The 22,779-nt window shown below is 43.9% G+C and overlaps 1 protein-coding gene across 1 annotated transcript in view; it reads right to left on the bottom strand.

Moving 5' to 3' along the window:
• STAC (SH3 and cysteine rich domain) overlaps positions 1 to 22,779 on the bottom strand; it is a gene marked incomplete at both ends in the record, with an annotated part of 100,673 nt that overhangs the window by 28,933 nt on the left and 48,961 nt on the right. Inside the window, 4 exon segments of the mRNA XM_079712136.1 lie at positions 4,882 to 4,960; positions 8,143 to 8,258; positions 9,342 to 9,423; positions 10,948 to 11,048. Of these exon segments, the coding sequence (XP_079568262.1) occupies positions 4,882 to 4,960; positions 8,143 to 8,258; positions 9,342 to 9,423; positions 10,948 to 11,048 (378 nt within the window).

Consider the following 22,779-nt stretch of genomic DNA (forward strand, 5'->3'; position numbering starts at 1 on the left):
AAGTTCTCTACGTATTTCTGTTTCCTCTTGAGTCAGACTTCGGTCATTGATAAGTTTCTTGGCATCTGTCCATTTAAAAAGTTTTAAATGTATTGGTGTGAAGTTGGTCATAAGTTTCTTTCTGGTCAACCTCTGTTACATTCCTCCTTTTTAATTACTTTTTGTTTCATCTCTCTCTCTCTTATTCTTAAAAAAAGTATTAGTGATTGTAAATTTTATTTTTTTTAAAGAACTGTTCTTAGAATTTATTGACCTACCTGTGTCATTTAATAATTTCTTCTATTGTCTTTATTAATGCCTTCCTTCTGCATTCTTTTTTTTTTTTTTTTTTTTTTGCGGTACGTGGGCCTCTCACTGTTGTGGCCTCTCCTGTCGTGGAGCACAGGCTCTGGACGCGCAGGCTCAGCGGCCATGGCTCATGGGCCCAGCCACTCCGTGGCATGTGGGATCTTCCTGGACCGGGGCACGAACCCGTGTCCCCTGCATTGGTAGGCGGACTCTCAACCACTGTGCCACCAGGGAAGCCCCCTTCTGCATTCTTTGGGTTTGTTCTATTTCTTTTTCTGACTTCTTGAATATGATGCTTAGATTATTACTTTTCAGCTTTTATTTTTTAGTGGAATAATTTTAGCGCTAAATACTCTAGGCACAATTTTAGCTGCATCCCACAAGTTGTGATAGCTAGAGTTTTCATTATTATTTAGTTTTAAATATATTTCAATTTTCATTATGACTTCTCTTTTTTGACATATGAGCTTTTTAAAAATATGTTTTTAATTTCTTAAAGTATGGGTTTTACTAGTTATATTTTGAATATTGATTTCTATCTTGTTTGCATTGTAGTCAGAAAGATGTGTTCTGTATCATATTAATTCTGTGAAATGTGTGAAGCTTGCAGTATGGTCCAGTAGGTGAGCAATTTTATTTATTTTTTTGCTGCATTGTGTGGCATACAGTTCCCTGACCAGGGATTGAACCCATGCCCCCTGCAGTGGAAGTGCGGAATCTTAACCACTGGACTGTCAGGGAAGTGTCAGCAATTTTTATAATAGTTCCATACATTCTTAAGAAGAATGTGAATTTCCCATTTGTTAGATGGAGTGTCCTTTTAATTTTTTATTATCTTATTTTTTAATTGAAGTATAGTTGGTTTACAATATTGTGTTAGTTTCAGGTGTACAGCCAAGTGATTCAGTTATATATTCTTTTGGAGCATCCTATTAAAGTCAATTAGATTTGGATTGTCCAGTGCGTCCTCAGATCCTCCATGTCTGTACTAAATCTTTTTGTTTATCTGATTTGCCAGTGACTGAGAGGAGTGTTAAAATCTCTCATTATGAAGCGCGATGCCAATTTCCTAATAGTTCTGTCAATTTCTCCTTGAGTTTTTGTGATTTTGAGGCTATGTATTAGATGGATGCTTCTCTCTCTGCTCATGACCTTGCTTCCAGTGGAGTTTCTGGCACTTAAGCCAAAGGTGAAGACCAACAAATTTGCCCATGTATATTTCTGATGCACCCAGGAATAGTGTTGAAAACAACAACCAGAAACACTCAGACCTGCCCAAGAGCTTTTATAATATAAGAGAGAAAGCAGAGAGCTGCACTCTTAGCACTAAAGACATGAGTATGAATTGTACCTTCTTCTGAGGTGGCCTTGGAAATATTTCTCAAGGATTTTGACATAACATCTGGTTGGCAGAAATAATACCTGTGTGCCCTATGTACATTTTAGAACATACATGAAACAGGTAAAGCAGAACCGGAAGCTCTCCTTGCCAAGAATGTGAGAAGACGAGTGGGAACTTGGACTATATATAAGCAGGGTGTTTTCTCTCTGTTGTTTCTCAAACTACATGGACAAAGCATTAAATCCAAATCAAAGGAACATGTTTTGAAGCAAACTGATGCATAATTAATCCCTCTTGTTTCTAAGAGTGCACATGAAGAAAGCTACTGCTGATCAAAGGAATAGTTAATAGATATCCAAAGCTTTTTAGAGTTTTATCACTTGCTAAGTTCTTTCAACAGATTTCTTTGAATAAGACTATGAAAATGCCCCTTAACATGAAAGAGACAGAAAATCATCAACTTTGTGTCCTTGAGTGTATTACTCCACGTCTCAATTTCCTTATCTATCCAGTATTTGTTGCGTGTATATGTCTGTGTGTCCCTGTTTGTGTGTGTATATTGGAGGAGAGGGGTTAGACTAAATGGCCTCCAATCCGGCTTCTCAAACGTTAACAAGCATATGAATCACAGGTCCATATGGAAATTCTGATTTTTCAGGTCTGGGGCAGCCTGAGATTCTGCATTTCTAATGGGCTCTCAAGTTCTGCCCAGACCGCTGGTCCATGGGCCACGTGTGGATTAGTGAGGCTCTAGGCTGCATCTCTGACACTTCGTGACCTGACGATGACTTCATTAATAGCAACGGTGCTTCATATTGATGATCCCTAAATACAGCTGTTCACATTATAAAACCCTAAGAAGACCTTTTTTTTTTTTTTTTTTTTTTTTGCGGTATGCGGGCCTCTCACTGTTGTAGCCTCTCCTGTTGCGGAGCACAGGCTCCGGACGCGCGGGCTCAGCGGCCATGGCTCATGGGCCCAGCCGCTCCGTGGCATGTGGGATCTTCCCGGACTGGGGCACAAACCCGTGTCCCCTGCATCGGCAGGTGGACTCTCAACCACTGTGCCACCAGGGAAGCCCAGAAGACCATTTTTGAGTGAAGAAATCCCCAGGGCAAAAAGAGACCTCAGCTACTGAGGAATGGGTGACAGCATCTGTAAAGCTGGACCAGGATGGTGGAGGCAGAGAAGGAAGATGTGGGCCCATGCTGGGTGTGATCTTGAATAGCAGCAGATAAGATCTGCCAACAGATTGGATAAGAGGTGTGAGAAGAAGGGTGTCAAGGCTGATGCCAAAAGTCTTGGCCTGATCATCTAGTAAAATGGCATTCCTACAACACAGCAGGAGCAACTGAGGAAGAGCTGGTTTCGGTAGGTGGGGGTGGGTGGTGAGTGAGGGAATCAAGAGTCCATTTGGGTGTGTTAACTTGAAGATGCCTGTTCTCCATTCAGATGGCTGTTTCCAGTAGGCTACAGGCATCCAGAGGCAGCAAAGAGGCCTAATGCTAGGAATGAAGTTTTAGAGTCATCAGTGTACAGATAGTATTTACCTTTGTTATCTCATTTAAAGATCACAACACCCTATGGATTTGTGTTATTATTATCCTCATTTTAGAGGTGAGGTGACTGAAGCAGAGAGAGGCTAGGTCTCTTGAAGACCACATGATCACTAAGTGAAGTCCAGCATCTACCTCCACAGCAAGGAGGGGCCAAGGACCAAATATGTCCAGTGCAATTAATGATGAGGATGCCCCCTGCGATTTGGTGAGAAGCATCGGGGGAAGAAGGCAGGCAGAACTCAGACTCAGGGGACAGAACAGCTGACAGACTTGCAGCACTGAAATGCAGCTCTGGCTTACATTCCAGCCTCTGGTGAGTTTGGTCCTAAGACACTGACAAACTCCAGGGCTGCTCACCAAATTCAGTTACTGGATCTGCAATGCTGGACAGAAGTGGGCTGGGAGGTCCTGCAGGGTTACTGCTCTGCCACGAGGTCCTCTGGCAGCTGGCACTCTCTGATTTGTCTTTCTAATGGCACTGCTAAGTGCTTGACGGATGTCTGCACTGATCTGAAAGTAGTGTTTTCCCCATTTGATGCCAAAGACTTCTTACCCTAGCAGTGTGCTTTAGCAGCTGTGGGTGGGCTTGGCAAAGGGGGTCCTAATGGACGCTGATGCTTATTTAGAAAGGAGGGTCATGGGGCGCTGCCTGAGGGAATCGCCGAGGCCCCATCCTAACTAGAGAAGAGAATGAATGGATTCCTAGAGCTAAGGAAGTGAAGTGATACCCTGTAAGACAGCAGCTGACAAAGCAGCTATGGGGTATTTGATGTAGAAGTCCTGCTTCCAGTCTGGAAATGGCAGGGACATTTAGTCAAGTGGAAAATCTGTCCAAGGTGGTGCATCCCTGTGCTTCACCTGCGGGTATTAGAGCTTCGAGGGATAACTTCTGCCAGGAGAATGCATTCAGCCCAAGGTAACAACGCAGGTCAGGACCTGCAACCGTGCTGGGTTATGAGTGACCCAAGGACAGCTTTGTGACCTATGTAGTTTTGCTGCCGGTAGTAAATACTTCATAAATAGTTTTTGGATAAATGAGTGGAAATTAAGTAGTTGTTGACATCAAGAGGCTCATCAAGATTCAGGCAAAAGGTGCTGGTTATGTTTCTTTAAGTTCTGGTTTAAGAGGAGGTTCTTTCTCAATGTTAGCAAGCAATAGCATGTAGTTAGCATCTAGTAAGTATTCTAGAAATTATTATAAGAAGGGCTTACGCTATTAGCAAACTAAACGATATTAATAAAAATGTCTGGCTAGACTGTGCAGATCAGTTTTTGGGTCTTAGTTTTCTCTGCTGGGCAGGAGCCCAGGTGAGGTCCACACTCCCTGGCACCACCCCTCACCTGGAGTACTTCCATTGTAGCATGGAGTGGTTCTCTCTGGGATGCTCTGTTATCCAGTGTAGGTCAGTGGGGGAAGTGATGTGTTAACAGAAAGGCCTGGAAGGACCTCTATGTCCTTAAGGCATGAGAACTCAGAAGACAGAACTTAGGGAATGTTATAGTCAAATCACTGAAATCCACCAGTGATTATGCCCGGTTTCCCTCCAGAATATCAAACACTTGCCCGGATTGAATTCCAGAGCTGGCAGAGAGAGAGGCCTGGAAGTCAGGTGTGCCTGCCTGCTGACCTGGATGATGGATGTGATTCCCGTTTGTGCTGGGTGGTGCTAGATCCCCATGCCCCCCACTTACCGCTGTTGCTGCGTTTCCGTAGGCCATACACGCCTGCTGGCCCGTCAGCCTCTTCAGGAACCTCCACAAGATCTGAAATCTTGAAAAGAGGGAACAGCGTGGAATGAGCAATGTCATTTCAGAGGCCGACTGAGCAGAGACTGTGAAACCAGTCGAAGAGCTAAGGTGGAATTTACATGACACTGTCTTAAGAATCGCATCATTGCTCTTCTGTCTGTTTGGTTAACTTCAGAGAGGCTGTGTGCTCTCTTACGGGCACTGTCCCTCCCTCCCAGCATCCAGAGCAGGCTCTGGGGTTGGCACATGACAAGTGAATGAGTGCCTATATGCACAGGCCATAGTTAGGCTACTTCCCAGGAAGAGACGACAGAGAGAAATCAGAATTCCTGCCCACATCCTGTCACTTCAAATGGTCAGTAGAACTACAGCTCTTTCTAGGTGAGTGTTAAATATTAATTATAGAGAACCAGATGCACTACTGACGGATGCATAACTTAGGTATGAGTTAAATGTTGTTTCCATTGCTGCGAAAAGGAATTGCTTTTGTAATAACAAATTCTGCCCTTTCTTGTGTATAAGAGAAGTCATAGTTAGAATTTAGGTTACAGAAATAACAACAACAATAATAAAGCAGCACTCTAAATAGCTAATTGTTACCAATCATCTAGCACGTGCTGTTTTTACATACTTTATATGAATCATCTCATTTATGCTTCACAATAATCCTCTGATAGGCCTATTTTTCAGATAGGAATCTGAAGCCCAGAGACAATCAAGAACTCAACTTGAGGTCTCAGAGCTCGTAAGTGGTGGTGGAGCTGGGGTTTGAACCCCTGGTGTTGTCTCCAGAGCCCATGCTCTTTTTTTTTTTTTTAAAGTATAGTTGATTTACAATATTATGTTAGTTTCAGATGTACAGGATAATGATTCAGTACTTTGCAGATTATACTCCGTTAAAGTTATTTCAAGATAATGGCTGTAATTCCCTGTGCTATATAGTAAATCCTTACAGCTTATCTATTTTATGTACAGTAGTTTGTATCTGTTGATCCCATACGCCTAATCTGTCCCTCTCCCCTTCCCTTTCCCCTTTTGGAACCATAAATTTGTTTTCTATATCCGTGAGTCTGTTTCTGTTTTGCATATCCATCATTTGTATTATTTTTTAGATTCCACATATAAGTGATATCAGACAGTACTTGTCTTTCTCTGTCTGACTTATTTCACTGAGCATAACATTCTCTAGGTTCGTCTCTTAAGCACTGTGCTTCACCCAGCAGTATAGCTGGACTAGCTCACATGGGCTGGTGAGAGCCTTTAGGGTCCTCACACTAGTAGCTTGAAACTGGCCACAGTGGGAGTATTTACACCATGGAAATTGGAAAATGCTACAAGTCGGGGTCCAGCCCTCGTTGGTCAATAAACATTTACACCACAGATCGCCTCTTTCAAAGGGTCAGATGCCTTACTTCTATCTGTGCGTCTCTCGCCTCTTTAAAAGAGGAATTTAGGGGGCCTTAGAGGAGAGTCATATTTGTAAAACAATTTATTTATATCTTACTAGAGAGGAACAAGTTTGCCTTCCTAACTCTCCTCGTCAGCTCTAGAGTACTTTAGTACCATCTTCCTGGGACTGATTTCTTCTTACAATTTAGCTTTAAGATTTATTTCAGCCATTCTTCCTTTCATGACACATCAGAAAGAAGAAAAAAAAAAGTCACAGGGTCTCTAAGTCACTTGTACCCTGTTCCTCTGAAGCTCACTATTTCTGAATAGAAGTTGCTATTATTATGTTGATTTAATCTTACAAAACTGAAGATTATTCCTAAACTAGCTAACCAACTCCTAGAAAGTTTTCGAATTTGGTTTCTGCTGATCTTCCCAAAGCCATCAAGCCTTCTATATTCTAGAACATTTGAAAGCACATGAGAAGAAACCTAATGATTTAGAAACAGCCAGGCAGCAACTTCCCAACAATGTAAAGCAAATGCCTCTACAGCCCTGGAAGAAAATAAACCTTTGCTATGTGGTAACATGTTCGCTTTAGGATATAACAATACTGCCAGGATGGCAAGAGGCTGAAGTTCATTACTACCGACCCTGCAGGAAGGAAGAAAAGTCATGTTAAAGTAGCAATCAATTGTTTCTGTTTGCTTCCACTGAGGCGATTTGGACTCTGGGGAAAGAGTGAAGCGACAGATGTTTAAGTACAATTTGATTTGTCTTTGTCTCCCTGCAGCTCTCAGAACAAAGCCTTCACAGAGCAAAATTCCAAGAAATATTTACTGATGGAACCAGTGCCAGGAAGTATAAGTGGACTATGATGAACAAACATGTTATTGACATTGAACAAACTATGCTTTTTGCCCCTAAAACCAGTCTGTAGGGTCGAGATATTGCTAGAAATAAAGCTGTTTTAGACACGAAAGCAGACTGGACATCCCTCAATTATGCCTGTGATGGTCTTTCTGCTCGTAGCATCAGTCACAAATGTGGAGGCAAAAACGTTCACTGTCTCCCGCAGAGTGTTTCTCAGGATGTCTTCTTGCTGTGATGAGCAAGAGCTCAGAACCGCAGCAGCAGACATTGCTGCTCATGCGGGCAGGTCAGGCCCATCTCTGGGGAGCCTTCTCTCTGCTACAGAGTTGTGTGGCATCTTGGGGCATTCATAGACATTTTGGTTGGGACAGTCAGAGAGAGGATGATGATACCAGGTCACAGAGGTGCACACAACACTCATTTTAGATCAGGTAAAACATAGGAGAGAGGTGCTCGGGAGGGTGTGTGTCCCATGGAGGGAAGCGCCCTGCTTCCACGCCACCCTCCTCTCCCGGGGAGGGCAGTGTTTGTGTGAAAGAAATCAAAGGGTGCATCTTGCCTTAGAGAGAGAGGACTGAGAAAATGTGAGAAATGGCTGTATTCTTGAACTGGGATGTAGCTGGAAGGAGAACTGGACGCAGCTGGGACTTCTCTGCTTCTGCCCCTTGTTTGGGTCGAACCTTTCTATGCGTCAGCAGATAAGCTAGTAGTGGTGGGAGGGGGAGGGAGAGAGAGTCAATGAGCCTGAGGCCAGGAGCGTGGTCTTTAGGAGGAAAGTAAAAGGATCTCTGGGGGTTGGCCCCAGAAGGTTAACCTTTAGTGGCCCAAAGGCACTTGGAGCTCCCTTTAAAGGCTGCCTGACCCCCAAGGGACTCCCCCCGCCTGATGCATTTAGGTGGGACCCGCACTCCACGGTGCCCGGGGGAGGAAGAGGACAATTACCGAGGTTCCGTGAGGTGAACTGGAGCCGCTGCCAGAGCTGCCCTTCTTTGTTCTCTGGGCCAGGGAGGTGCCGAAGCGGAGGGTCTCATAGACAGGGTCCACCTTATTGCCGCAGGCTGCAGCAGAAGAGAAAGCTCATCTGAGAGAAGGGTTTCCTCATATCTCGGTCGGGATAGACAACCACCTCTCATACCTCTTGGGTTAATGGTATTGAAAAGTAGGTCCTGCACAACAGACCCTCTTACCCCTGGGAAAATGGGGCTTTTGTGGTCAAGTTTCCTCGCACGCTCCCCCCACGACCTGTGCCCATTTCCCAGGTCCCTCCACTGCACTCAGCCCTCTCTGCTCCCAAACCTTTGCTGATTGACTGGTTTTCCTCTTTGTTATCCACCCGCAGGACTGCAGTGCCAAGGTTCTTCCCAGAGACCAGCTTTATTTCCTCTAGGGAAAGGCCCTGCTCACCAAGGTACGAAGTCTCGTGACACAAAGTTTGCAGTAGGAGGCAACCTTTTTGAAAGACTTGGACGTTACCAGGCTTCCTGGGATTTCTAATTAAAAGCTTTCTAGTTTGTAAATTTCTAGTTTAAAAGTTGCTCCCCCTGCCACCACCAAAAGGCAAACATAAATGTAGAGATTTTCAGAAAGGGAGAAGAAATGGAACTGAAGGATATTGTTGAGGAATATATTCAAGCCAGAAATACCTAAAAATATAAGACACTTTTTCCTCATTAAAGAATAAACAATATTCAGTAAGCTCCTTCCAAGCATTGGTCTATAATGTGTATCTATTTTCTACAAAAAATTATGAAAAGCAGCCATTGCTGTTTTCATTGTATAGGGGCCAGCAGGTTGTGCAGCTTGTTTAGACACACAGTTGGTCAATGGAGGAGCTGGGCTGTGACCCAGGTCTACGGGATGCCAGGCTCCATGCTCCTTCCACTCTGTCATGCTGCTGATGGCCTTTGGGACCTGGGTTCTTTGAAGCTTCATCAGGGAGAGGACAAACATTTCTGGAGAATTGGGTTCAGCTTAAGTTTCCCCTCCAGCAAAACAAACAACCATAACCCAATTAGCCACCAAACGAATGCCACCCCCCCACCCCCCACTGGTACGGCAGCACCAGGACCTGGGAGAAGAGCAGCCGTCAGCTCTGACGTCGCTGCTCCAAACCCAGCTCAGCCCACCAGGTCCCAACTCACCAATGGGCATAACTTCTTTAATGCATCCGAACTGTTCATGAATGAGCAAGGGGGAGCTGTAGTAACGCCGAAACCCCTTTGGCTGGAGACAGAATGAGAAAGAGAAGGGCTCAATGTTATTGATGCGATGGAGAAAACCCCACGAGAACTCTAAAAATGAAACCAGTTGGTTCCTCCAGGGGTGCCTCCCTGTCTCCCTTTAAGATGCTGACATGTCCTGTAATTTATCCCTAGGGTCAGGTTGGGAGGTACAGGTGTCAACAAGCAAGCTCCACTCCCTCCAGAAAGCAAGCCCCCAGCCCTGCCCTCCCCCGTCCCGCTTCTCCTCTGCAGGTGCACATGGCAGCCTCCTTTATGTTGGGCTCCTCATTATTTCCCAGGACACAAATGGACCATCGTGTGTTATTTCACCACGTGGTTCATGAACATCATTAAAAGGTCTGGGCATGGGCAAGCAGACCTCACAGGTAGACCTGAAGTCCCTTGTATGTCTGATGAGCTCTACGCAGAGCTTTGTGTTCTAGATTCCGTTCTGTTTTTCTGACCCCTCATCCATGGTTTCTGCCTTGGCTTGTGGCAATCACCATGGGAGGAGAGGAGGGGAGCACGTGAGGCAGGGGTTTGGGAGAAGAGGACACTGCCAATCAGAGTACGGAGATGAACTCTCTAAGAATCCCGACTTCCTGTACCCCAGTGTTAGAAGGGAACTGAAGGGTCCCACCCCTACTAGAATTCCAGGATCCCTTCCAATGTTCCTAGCAAGTGGTACCCTCCTGTGAACACTGCTGGGGATGTGGACAGCAGGAACTCTCACTAATCCTGGAGGCAGGTCTTTGGTGACATGATCTCTGATGGTTAAGACTTGGAACCTACTGATCCTAGGCCTTTTCCTTGAAGCCACAGAGGATGACAGAATTCTGTGTGACAGATCTTAAATTTTTCTGAAGACAGCTGTCATGCCCCAAGTATGTCTAGGGTAGACATTCTTGGTCCCTTCTATAATTCTTTGGCCATCTTAGTTTCAACTATTCTCAAAAGTGTTCTGGGTGGCTTTTTTATCATTGTGTGGCACCAGTACTGAAGTCCACCCCTGAGATGCGACAATCAGCCCAGAATGGGCCAGGCTGAGCCCCCAGCCCTTGGTTTGGCCACCATGATCTGTTACAGTGGTATAGATGTTTACTACTCTCTCTACTTCTGTGGGGCAGCTCATCTCTATCCCATTCTTGATACGCACTGAGCTGTCAGACAATTAAGCTGGGGCTGAGGGGGTTCCCGGGATGCCTGCTTTTTACTTGCAAAACCTGGACAGTCCCAATGCTAAAATCGGGAAAGTGCTGACCCAGGACAAGTTGTCCACTCTATGAAGGACACTGAGCCCTTTCCACATGTGCAACATGCATCTCCTAAGTTGACAAAGCTCCTCCTTCCTCAATCATTATGCCAACTAGGAAGCCACGTTGTCCAGCCAGAGACGTGGGGGGTACCTTCTCGGTGTCCGGTTCTCAGGGTGCTGCTGTGAAATATTTTGAATGGAGTGATCTCATTGGGCAGGTAGGTGCCCTGAGCAGCAGTTCTGGGGCACACTCTGGGCACAAGCCCTTACCAGCTTGCCCATGCACCGCTGGGGTGCCAGGCCGTCCATGCACTTGTGGTGGACACTCATCTTACAGGCCTTGCAGCGCAGTCCATGCTTAGCATTTGTTCCTGTCAGATATATGGTGAGCTTTGGTTAGGATACAACCTACTCTTCCCTGGCGACTTGTATGAAATCACTGAAAAAGTGGTCATTCCCATAACCCAGCTAATTCATCTTCCTGTGATGTTTATATGAGGATTTAAAAATGGACAAAATATTATGGTAGATCCTTTTACCTTCTTCCATATTTTCTACCCAAAGTATCAGCTCTGGTTTCCTTCCACCCCTTTCCTGTTTATTCCTCCAGACAACCTCAACCTCCTCTGCTTCCATTGCTCACTCAATTCAAGCTTGCAAATCCCACTTTCTTTGCTCTTCATATGGATAACATTTCTGCTCTTCTGTGTATCTTGCTGAGTAGTCCAAGTGCTGAAATTCTACCCATTTTTACCTGAATTCCCATCACACAGTCTGAACTATTGGGCAAACTCTCTAGAAAATGACCAATAAAGGGGAAACAGCGTGGTCTGTGTGGAAGTGGGGCTGATGATGGTCTAAAGTGGGGGATAGAGGGCTCGATCAGATACCAGCCCTTGCCTGGGGGAAAAGGAAGAGGAGGTGGGGGGCAGTGAAACTACCCCTGCAGTGAGTCACTTAGTGTCCTGGGACAGAGTGCCATAACAGGTGAGAAGAAAGAAAGCAGAGGAGGGAGGAGAGGCAGAGAGTCATCCTGGCCACCGTGTCCAAAATCTTGGCCTGCACCAAGGCCCAAGGCAGCAGCACTGGAGAGGCATCGGAAGGACAGACCAGAGGGTGGGATGTGGGAGCTTCAGGAAGACAGGAGTGGTGCTGGGCACCTCATTTGTTGTTTTAGAAAGTGGCTGGATGGAGGCGAAGAGAGGATGTTAAAATGGGATGTCTTCTGTCTCCACTGGGTCCAGGACAGAGGATACAGGACAAGAGGTGCCATCTGCTCTGACTTATGAAAAGGAGGTGGCAGGCTTCCAAGCAGGTCTTAAAAATGAGGTGCCAAAATGGATTTCACAGCCCTTAGGTGACCAAGCAAATCAAGCCTATTGGAAAAGTGGAAGGGAGGTGGGAGGCTGGAGGGAGCATTTCTTTGTAGAGTTTTTGAGGCACTATTAGTTTTATCCCTAAAACTATGCTTCTCTACATAATGAGAAGAAGGAGGTGCTTTCTTCTCTTCTCAGTCTCCTCCTACTGAGAGGGATTTTGAGGAGATTTGGACACATGGCTGTGGCCACACCCATGGGAGCATGTAGGTGAAGGATACGGGTGACCAGTGGTCCTGCCAGCCTACCAAGGAGAAACAGCCATATAGGCAAGGCCTGCACCTTAAAAGCTTGTCAGCAAAAGGATGTGTGAATATTTTCCATGGATCACATGCAATGCTGCCCAAGAAGACCAGCTAGAAAGGCAACGAGCTTCCCTCAGTAGGAATTAATATGTCCATATGCCGTGACACATGAGGTCACAGGTCTCCCCTATATATCATAGCTGACCACAGACACAAAGGGAGGACAGCCCAACACATAAAATCCACCCTCTTCTCCACCACTGCCTCCTCCAAACCATCACCACGCCTTATCCAGACCAATTCCTGACTGAATTGCCTTATCCATTTTTGCCTTCCTCCACTGTGTGTAGAACCTCCTACTTAATGGTCTCTCGGTAGGTTCTCCCTGCCTTTCTGATGTTATACAAAATGCTCACCATGGTGGCGAGACTTTGTATAATTTGGTGGGTGCCCATTTCTAACTTTGTCTCAGGCCAACCCCTCTTGTTCACCAGGGTCTAGCCACATGACCTTCTTCAAGTTCCTTAAATGCACAAGCTCTTGAATCCCTCAGGGTCTTTACACATGCTGCCCTGTGTGCCTGCAATGCTTGTCTGTAGCTCCTCACTTGTTTCACTGTCCTCATCCTTAGGGCCGCTTGTCATTTCTTCAATGAGGCCTTCTTGGGAAGATTCCCCCTCCCCGCCTCTAAGTTATCTTTTTCTCCTGTTAGTCTTTTCACAGCGCTCTGTTGTTATCTTTCACAGGATTTATCACAGTTGTTATTTATTTGAGAGTTCGTTTTTGTCTTTTCCTCTGGACTATGAACTCAATGAGGCTAAGGACTGAGTCTGTCCATTTGCCACTGTATACCCAGCTCTGGGTATGATGCCCAATAAATACGTATTAAAGAAATTAATGAACGAATTCCTTTGTAGTCAGTCACACACATACTGAAATCAGTGGTGACTGATTTAGATAATTAATTGAAGTTGATTTCATCGATGGTGTAGGAATGGCATTCAAGAGCTGAAAGAGGACTTGGAGATCATCTATGTGTATGATTTTATTTTATTTTATTTTTTTAACATCTTTATTGGAGTATAATTGCTTTACAATGGTGTATGTGTATGATTTTATTTCACAGACGAGAAGCCTGAGGATCCAAGCAGTAGAATGACTTGCCTCAGGTCAGAGAAGGTCCTGCTTAGTTTCACTCTTTCCCTGCTTGACCCAAACATTTCCTCCTTTTATTTGGCTTGTTTAACCTACAGGAGGATGCAGCTGAGGATAACGAGATGATAAAATAGGGACTATGAGAACCTGATAGTCAGCTGAGAAAAGCAACAGGAAAACTCTTGACTGGACAAAGCCCTAGAAACCCTTCAGGAGGTATTACCTGAAAACTCCCTTCACGAAGGCATCATTTAACACAAAGTGTGTCTGCTGTTATAAATACAGAAAGTTAAAGTGACATATAAACACACCATAAATTACTGGGTATGTGTGCTTGTTCATAAATACTAGTTGGAAAATCTCTTTTCCATTTTGAGAATAACCACTTAGCTGAAAGATTGCAATGTCTTCAAAAGACTGGACTTTGAAGGCAGTAACTTAATTTTTGTTTTCAAATAGAGAATGCTATTTGTGCCTTATGTGAGAATGTAAGTAAAAGCTTCCAAGAGGAAAGTTATTTCATTGTGTGCTGGACTCTGAAATAGAGCCATTATATATTAAGGTATATTTTCCTTCAGACCTGAACACCATAATTTCAGTTTTCCTTGCTTGTTCTAAAACACTCCACTGTATGAGTCAGACCACCAGCAATTATTTGGCTTTAGGTGTTCCAATTTCTACCATGGAATAACAAAAGTGACTGAAGAGGAAAGCTTGGATTCTGTGGCTCAGAGACTAGTTCAAAGGAATAATTTACATCCCAGCAGTGGCATTAGTTTACTGTAGCAAGATATGGAGAAGCTATAATCTAACTTGTTTTATCACCACTGATCTCCATCACAAAGGCATCACTGAATGTGACCGTTATGCCTCAGTAGGGTGGGAAAAACATGATTTTAAATTTGAACCTGTCTCATGTGGGCTCTTTAAACTTAAGAAAACTACTAACATTTTTGGAGCTTCAGCTGTCTCATCATCAAATGGGAATAGTACTAACTACTCTCAGGGTTGCTAATAGTAATAGCATCATAATATATGCAAAGGGGATGGCATGGGTTTACACACTTGGAAAAATAAAGATATCACTGGATTTTGAGTAAATATGGTGGACTGGCAACATGAGTTTCCCACTTATTCATACCAAAACCCCACTAAAATTAGCAAGAATAAAAAAAAGGTATAAACGCCCAATTAACAGAGTTACTGGGAGGAGTGGCAAGAGTAGAAGAAAGTTCAACATACATTTGGAAGATAGCAACTGAAGGTGTGGTAAGCAATTTAGCAGATGAGAGGAAGATTGGATTTCCCAATAGCAACTTGGAAACTAGAAGGTCATGGAGCTTCAAAAACTGTGGAATTTCAAAATTCTGCAAGAAGAAAATTTCCACCCTAGAATTTTATACCCAGCCAAATTACCAACAAGTATGAAGGCAGAATAAACACATATTCAGATCCTCAGGAATTAAAAATATTTAACTTTCCACACACGCTTTCTTAGAAAACTACTGAAGAATGTGCCTTAGAAAGATGAAGAAATAAATCAAGGAAGAAAAAAATATCAGACTCAGTGTGCAACACAAGAATATAGAGGAGAGGTAAATGATATGCCCATATGACAACACAGTAATAGCCCTAGACAGGAGCCACAGATGAAGTGAGGCAGTAGACTTGGGAAAAAATGGAACTTAAACATTTATAGAGCTTTTTTAGATTTGGATATCATAATAGATATGGCATTAGACAGATATATGAGAATATATTAAAAAAAACAATTATAGGTGCATGAAAAGTTAAGGTAATGAAAAAGGCAATTTCCAGTATGAAGCAACATAAAACCTGTGTAAGGAAAGAAATGTAATCATGGTACAATACTAGAATCAGAAGTGAGCAATGGTCATAATAGTGTATAAAGTGACTAGTTAACACAAAATTGTGATAAAACTACTTGGGAAGACGAGAGAGCAAGGGAGCAGCAGACTGTGATGTGACTCTTGTGGGAAACGGAGAGTGAGGAAGAAGTGAACAAGCAGGGGTTGCTGGAGGGGTTAGAGCTGAATCCTCATCCTCTATAGCAGGAAGCCAAGACATGTTTGATTCATCAATAAATCGTAGTAGAAGCACAGGATTTAGAAATATTGAAATGAATGCCAGAAGCAACAATTAAAAAGGATGAAAGTTGTTGACTTTCAGAAGCGAGTCTGGGTTATAGGATGAGACAGTTCCCACTGTAGTATTTTCAGTACCATCGGTACCACCTTTAAACTAGTCTCATGTACTACTGTGACAAAAAGCAAAGTTGAACTTGCAGGAAACTAGGTCAAGTCAGCCCCTTGGAATGATGTGGTCCTTGGAATATGGAGATATAGGGAAGACATGGGGCCAGATCTTCCCAGAAACCATCAGTTCTTCCCTGGGATATGAACTTCTAGGATAAATCTAAGATAGTTCTACGAGTTACAGTTGAAAATTGTTAAGAATGTGAGTTATGATATTGAGATGGATTTTGGAATGGATCAGTGCAAACCAATACAACACTGATTAACTGGTGGGGACTGAGCCATTTTATGAACCTGGTATCATTTGCCACTATGGATAAGTGAGCTGTCCATAGAAAAGCAAGTGTTGAAGCTCCAGTGAATGAAGAAGTTTATATATAGGCGTTAGGAGAAAATATTGAAGGGGTTTTCTCAGTGCAAATGGATGAATCAACTACATTGGATGACAGGCTTTTTAAAAGAAATGATATCGATTACAGATATCTATAAAACAATTGGCCAGACTAATTTTGATAAGATTTTGTCATCGAGGCATTGCTTACCCCTTGGTTGAATTTCATATAGGATCAGAGTTAAAGATAAAACAATTGTTGCCCTTGAGATCACTTACCTAGGGGAACAATATGGAGAATGGGTAAAAATAAGAAAAAGAAATGTGTAAGAAAAGAAATGTAATCATAGTACAGTACTTAATCAGCGGTGAACAATAGTTAACATTGTTACTGATAATTAGTTTGCTTCCAGATTGTACAACCATGGTATCACTCTTACAATTTATTTGATAAAATTAATGTAAATTAGACAAGAAAGATACTTTACTATGATTTGGGGAAAAAAACTTTTAAAAAATCTAGAAATAAATAATATATATGTTATATATATGAATATCTAGAAATAGATTCATAAATATTTCTTGGATTACATAAAATATATATAAATGATTCAAAGGTAAATATAGATGAGATAGTTCAAAGATGTTCCAGGCCCCTGTTCTTACCGGTTTAGCTACTGGACTCCCCTCAGCCTCTGGCAGTACAGGCTGTGGCTGGGAGAGGAGACTGCAAGGGATCAGGAGATCGCTTGCATCAAGAGTCTGCAAAGCCTCGGAGGGCCAGAAGCCAGGCTCACAGAAGGGCCTCAGAGCCACAGATGAGAGCAAAAGTGGAGGGTGTGTTTTCAGTGCCTGGGCAGACCAGAGGCATTTAAAGGCTAGGGACTATGCAAACAGTAGTAAAGATGACAGAGTTAGTATTTTTAAACTAAAGGCCATAACAAAACCTCCTGGGTGATAAAAGCCGGCATTATAATGCAGATAGCATTATTCATGGACCATTTGCCTTTCAATAAACACTAACACAAGGAATGAAACAGAATTCCGTAGCATTCCCTCCCTGATGGGACCTCTGCGGATTTTCCTTGCTTCATTTTCAAAATGCTCCACCTTGAGCTACTCCTTGGTTTTGCCAGATCATTTGTGGCTCCTGGCAAGGGTGGCCGGCTCATGCCACTTGAGCGCTGCTCACATTGCCTCCTCTGCCTTTCTTGCTCAGGTGCTAAACAGCTTCCCATTTGCTTTTTTTTTTTTTTTGCGGTACGCGGGCCTCTCACTGTTTGTTGTGGCCTCTCCCGTTGCGGAGCACAGGCTCCGGATGCGCAGGCTCAGCGGCCATGGGTCACGGGCCTAGCTGCTCCGCGGCATGTGGGACCTTCCCGGACCGGGGCACGAACCCGTGTCCCCTGCATCGGCAGGCGGACTCTCAACCACTGCGCCTCCAGGGAAGCCCACAGCTTACCATTTTCTTGAAGCCCTTTTAAGGATTTTCCAAAGCCTCCTGCACACACACTCTCCCTGCTTCCACCACCTCAGGCCCCACACTCTCCTCTGTTCCCTTACTGTTCCCAGGTACCTTTCACAAAAGGCCCTTGACTTGGCGTGATGGCTTATTCACCTCTATAACCCCTGTGGCCAGGAAAGGGCTTGGCACAAAGAACATTACTGTCAGTGAGGAATGATCAGCCTACTCAGGCCTGGGCTAGAGAAGTGCCCAGGCTGAGAGAATGCTGGGGTTCGGCCCCACTCATGCTGCGGAAGGAGTGAGGCTCCTTCTTGTGGCCCCTGGCTCCTGGAGGCGTGTGTGACTAGGGGGTTCTAGTCACCTGCAGATCTTTACTGCCTGGGCTCCCAGCTGGTCAGTCTTGCTTTTCATGCCAATGTTTCAATGTGACTGCATCCTGGTTTGTCGGGACCCAGAACTCTCCAAGCTCCCGGTTGACCCTACAATCCAGGGCAGAATACTGTTCCATCTGATGACTGCCTGACCTAGGAAGGGGCTGAAAGCCGATTCTGGGAATCACTCCTTCCATCTCTGCTACTGATTCCTCAAACCCTCCTCAAAGCAGATGCTGATAACTGTCTGGACCTGTCCTCATAGTGTGGTGTACTAGAAAGAATTTGAGCTTCAGAATTCGAGCAATACAGCTTAAACTGCCCCCAAACTTCGGAAACACTCAATAGTTAGAAAGTTTTCTGATAGGGGGGAAAAAATGGGAACATTTTTCCCATCACAGTTGAACTCTACTCATGAGAACTCGATTAAAAATAACCCATGCTATCTGTCCCCTACTATGAGTTCAATTGAACAAGATGGTTTGAAGACCCCTGGGCCATCTTTCCCTGACTATATTCCCCACTCCCTGCCACATTACATCTTTTCCAACTCCTTCCTAGTTTAAAAAAATTAATGGCATTCATTGTTTATAAATGCTTCTGTTGATCTTTCCTATTTCGGTTTCTGACTCCTAGTGGAAAAACTCTCCCTACTTCTCCCGCCCCTCACCGACACTGAGCTTCAAAAATAGCAACAGGAGTTGGGTTGGCTCAGGGCTTTGTGTTTGGAGTCCATAGCCTTTGCCCTCTGGGTCACCATTTCACATCCTAACACCATGGACAGCAAGCTTTCCTTCTGTTACATGTGTGTGGCTTGAAGTTTTGAGACATGTGTTCCTGAATGATCACTTTCTCATGACCATCTGGAATACCCCTGACCTCAGTAATAATCTCTGCTGCTCTCTGTCTTCTCCTCTTCTCTGAGGTCTGCAGCTTTCACAGTCTCATTTGCTTTCTTCAGAATTGTTCTTGTAGCTTAGGGCTCAAGAATTTGTGTTTATCCTCAGCTCTCCTAAGCATGGATTGGCCAATCTATGCTATACCCAGTCTCTCCATCTCCAAAGTGCTTTCCGAGGAATTTGGCATGCTATTAATCTCAACCTTTCATACATACAGATAGCTTTAATCACACTGAACAATTTTTGAGTTTTTTAATACACAAAGAACATTCACTTGTATCAATGTATTTAATTATCAGTAAATTCCATGAAGTAGGTATTGTTATTTTCAATCTCATTTGAAAGACACTGGGATTAAATGATGCTCAACATTGCTAATTATTAGAGAAATGCAAATCAAAACTACAATGAGGTATCAGCTCACACTGATCAGAATGGCTATCATGAAAAACTCTACAAATAATAAATGCTGGAGAGGATGTGGAGAAAAAGGAACCTTCCCACACTGTTGGTGAGAATGTAAATTGGTAACAGCCGCTATGGAGAACAGTATGAAGGTTCCTTAAAAACTAAAAATTGAGCTACCATATGATCCTGCAATCCCACTCCTGGGCACATATACAGAGAAAAACATAATTGGAAAAGACACATGTACCCCTACGTTCATAGCAGCACTATTTACAATAGCCAAGACATGGAAGTAAAACCTAAGTGTCCATCAACAGATGAATGGATAAAGAAGATGTGCTATACACACACACACACACACACACACACACACACACATACAATGGAATATTATTCAGCCATAAAAAAGAATGAAATAATGCCATTTGCAGTAACATGGATGGACCTAGAGATGATCAGACTCAGTGAAGGAAGCCAGACAGAGAAAGACAAATATAATATGATTATCACATATATGTGGAATCTAAAAAAATGATACAAATGAACTTATTTACAAAACAGAAGTAGACTCACAGACATAGAAAGCAAATTTGCGGTTACAAAGGGGAGCCAGTGGAGGAATAAATTAGGAATTTGGGATTAAAATATACACATCACTATATATAAACTAGACAACCAACAAGGACCTACTGTATAGCACAGAGAACTATACTCAATTACGTGTAATAACCTATAATGGAAAAGGATGTAAAAAAGAATATATATTTATATATATGTGTAACTGAATCACTTTGTTGTACACCTGAAACACAACACTGTAAGCAAACTGTATTTTAATAAAAATTAAAAAAAAAAGAAATTGGGATTGAGAGAAGGTAAATCAATTGTCCAAGGTCACTCCATCTACTAAGTGCAGAGCCAGAATGCAAATACCCACCCCAACCTCTCTGCCCCATTCTGCCTCTCTCCTGGCTCTCTCTTGCAGTTCTGTATTTTGAATTTGTTTGCAATGATCCACTTGTAGATGCTCACTAGTGCCACTGATGATGACTGTCAGGGCAGTGAACGAAGTTTCACTTCCATAAATCTGATGGGACAAAGCCCTTACTTCTTTGCCTTTGTCAGCTACTGGAGGTTTTAGAATAAGCATCAAGCTAAGGAGCTTGAGTATAATTCTTTGGGCAATCAGGTCGAGCAAGCATCCCTGAGAAAAGCAGTAATTCGATGTCAGTTTGCTTTCAGAAGAGGGTTGGCAGCAGTGTCAAGGGGATGAGGCGGTAGAGATGGATAAAAGAACATAGTTTAGGAAGTTCTTGAAACAGTTCACATGAGATGTGCTGAAGCCTGGCCTGAGGCAGGAGCAGTGGGAAGAGGGGAGGGAGTTGGCCATGGAGAAGCCACAGAAGTAGAATTGACAGAGTGTGCTGCTCATGGGTGGGGTTTCTAGAGAGAGGGGCTGGGAGAAGTCAAAGATAGCCTTGAGGTTCTGGCCAGGTAGATGGGAGCACGCAGGTGCCATGTGCCCCAGTAGGAGAGGCCAGCAGTAAAGTGGCAGGTTTTATGGGGGAAGGAGATGATCTGCTTCACTGTGGGAAGATGTAGGCATTTCAGCATCCACAAGGCATCTGAGCAGCAGAGTTCCGGTAGCTAAAGTGAGAGACCAGAGCTTGGGAAAGAGGCCGGCCAGCACCAGTACATGCCCCCTGGGACAGCAGGACAGGAAGACAGGGACAAGCAAAGAGCCCTGAACCTTACTGCTAAGTGGGCACCACTGCTTTTGGGCACTGTCTCATTGAATCTTTATGCCACACCTATCAGAGAGATATTTTTATTTCTATTTTTAAAATGAGAAAATGGATGCTCAGAAAATGTTCCTTGAAATCTCCTTCTCAAAGAGGGCTATCAGGCTGATCTCACGTGAAGTGATACAGTCCTTCTGGGTCAGAGTCAAGCTGCTTCACTGTCCCGCCTCGGTTATAATAAGTCATTCTTGTGACTTCTCTTTATGGTATTACAGTGCTTGGATCTTAGACTGTAAGGGATCAGAATGAAGCAGATGTAAACTCTTGAAGCCATGTTCTTGCCGTGTCAATGGAAACACACATTTCCTTGATTGGAGGTAAAGTGTGTGTGTGGTGAGCACACGTGCCGGCAGGTATCTAGGTGTGCACTCCTGTGCTTGCTTGTTGTCATGTTATTAGGACGAGGAGTGTGGGGTAGCTAAAGGCTTATGGATCTTTCCAGGTAAGCTTAGCACGTGATAGAATAGTCTATGCTGTGTTTTTCTGGTTCAGCAACCAGGCAATGCTTGATCAACTACAAAGAAAATGCTTTAGTATTTCTCTCCCCCTTATCTTCTGTCCTTAATAGCTGGGTCACAGTGTATACGTGTCTCCCTTACACACACACACACACGTATACACACACACACACACCTGCCGGATGCTTTAAGCCACACACACAAAGGGCTGTCCTATTTTTTTTTTTTACTACTGGCCCAGTTCAGTCATTTACGTGATATCCCTGGGGCTGCACAAGCAAAGGGACCTTTCTAAAGTAGGTCAGTGGAGCGTTCTCTGCCCTGGCAGTTGAATGCAGGCACAGGATATGCATCTTCCAACAGGTCTCTGCCTCCCCTGTTTTTAACAGGAGATGGCCTATTCCAGGAGATCCCTAGCTTCCAAACATGGAATTAATCATGGGTCCTTTCTACATTTGTCTGCCATGGCTTGGTCTTAACCTCAAGCAGGAAGGCATAAATCAGCAACATCACAGTCAGGAAAATGTTTTTCAGCCACAAGTTTAGAAAAGGCTTAAAGTGTACCCAGAATTCACTGCCTACTTTCTGTCCACCCAATTCCACCTTGACAGATTTCTCCTCCTTTCCTTGTGTCCTAGGCAGCGTTTTAATTTCTTGGTAGGTGGGACAAGGAGGAAATATATGAAGCACAGAGGGTCTCAGAAGAACATGGAAATATATATATTCAGAATCTATTGGCTATGATATTACTAAATAGCATCTAGCTGGAGACCTAGACCTTCAGAGAATGACTAAAAATGTAACAAAAGACTGCCTTGAATTATCATTCTCCCCTGTCTGGCCAGTTATTTATGCAGTGGAGGTACTCTCCTGTATTGTCATTTCTTTCCACTAAGGTATGATTTTAAAAGGCTCCTGAAGGGCTTCCCTGGTGGCGCAGTGATTGAGAGTCTGCCTGCCGATGCAGGGGGCGCGGGTTCGTGCCCCGGTCCGGGAGGATCCCGCGTGCCGCGGGGTGGCTGGGCCCGTGAGCCATGGCCGCTAGGCCTGCGCGTCCGGAGCCAGCGCTCCGCAGCGGGAGAGGCCACAACAGTGAGAGGCCCGCATACCGCAAAAAAAAAAAAAAAAAAAAAAAAAAAAGGCTCCTGAAATACAGATCTCTTCTTTGGGGCACAAATAACATCATTTCTCTGGAAATCATGTCTATGCTGTGATTCAAGAAATCACCAAAACATCTGCAAACATCATGATGGATAATAATTTAAGAGGGACAGTCTCTTTCCTTTGGCTACCATTTTTTTTCAAAATTTTCCCCT

This window comes from Hyperoodon ampullatus (genome assembly GCF_949752795.1).
Source record: "Hyperoodon ampullatus genome assembly, chromosome: 10".
Lineage (NCBI taxonomy): Eukaryota > Metazoa > Chordata > Mammalia > Artiodactyla > Ziphiidae > Hyperoodon > Hyperoodon ampullatus.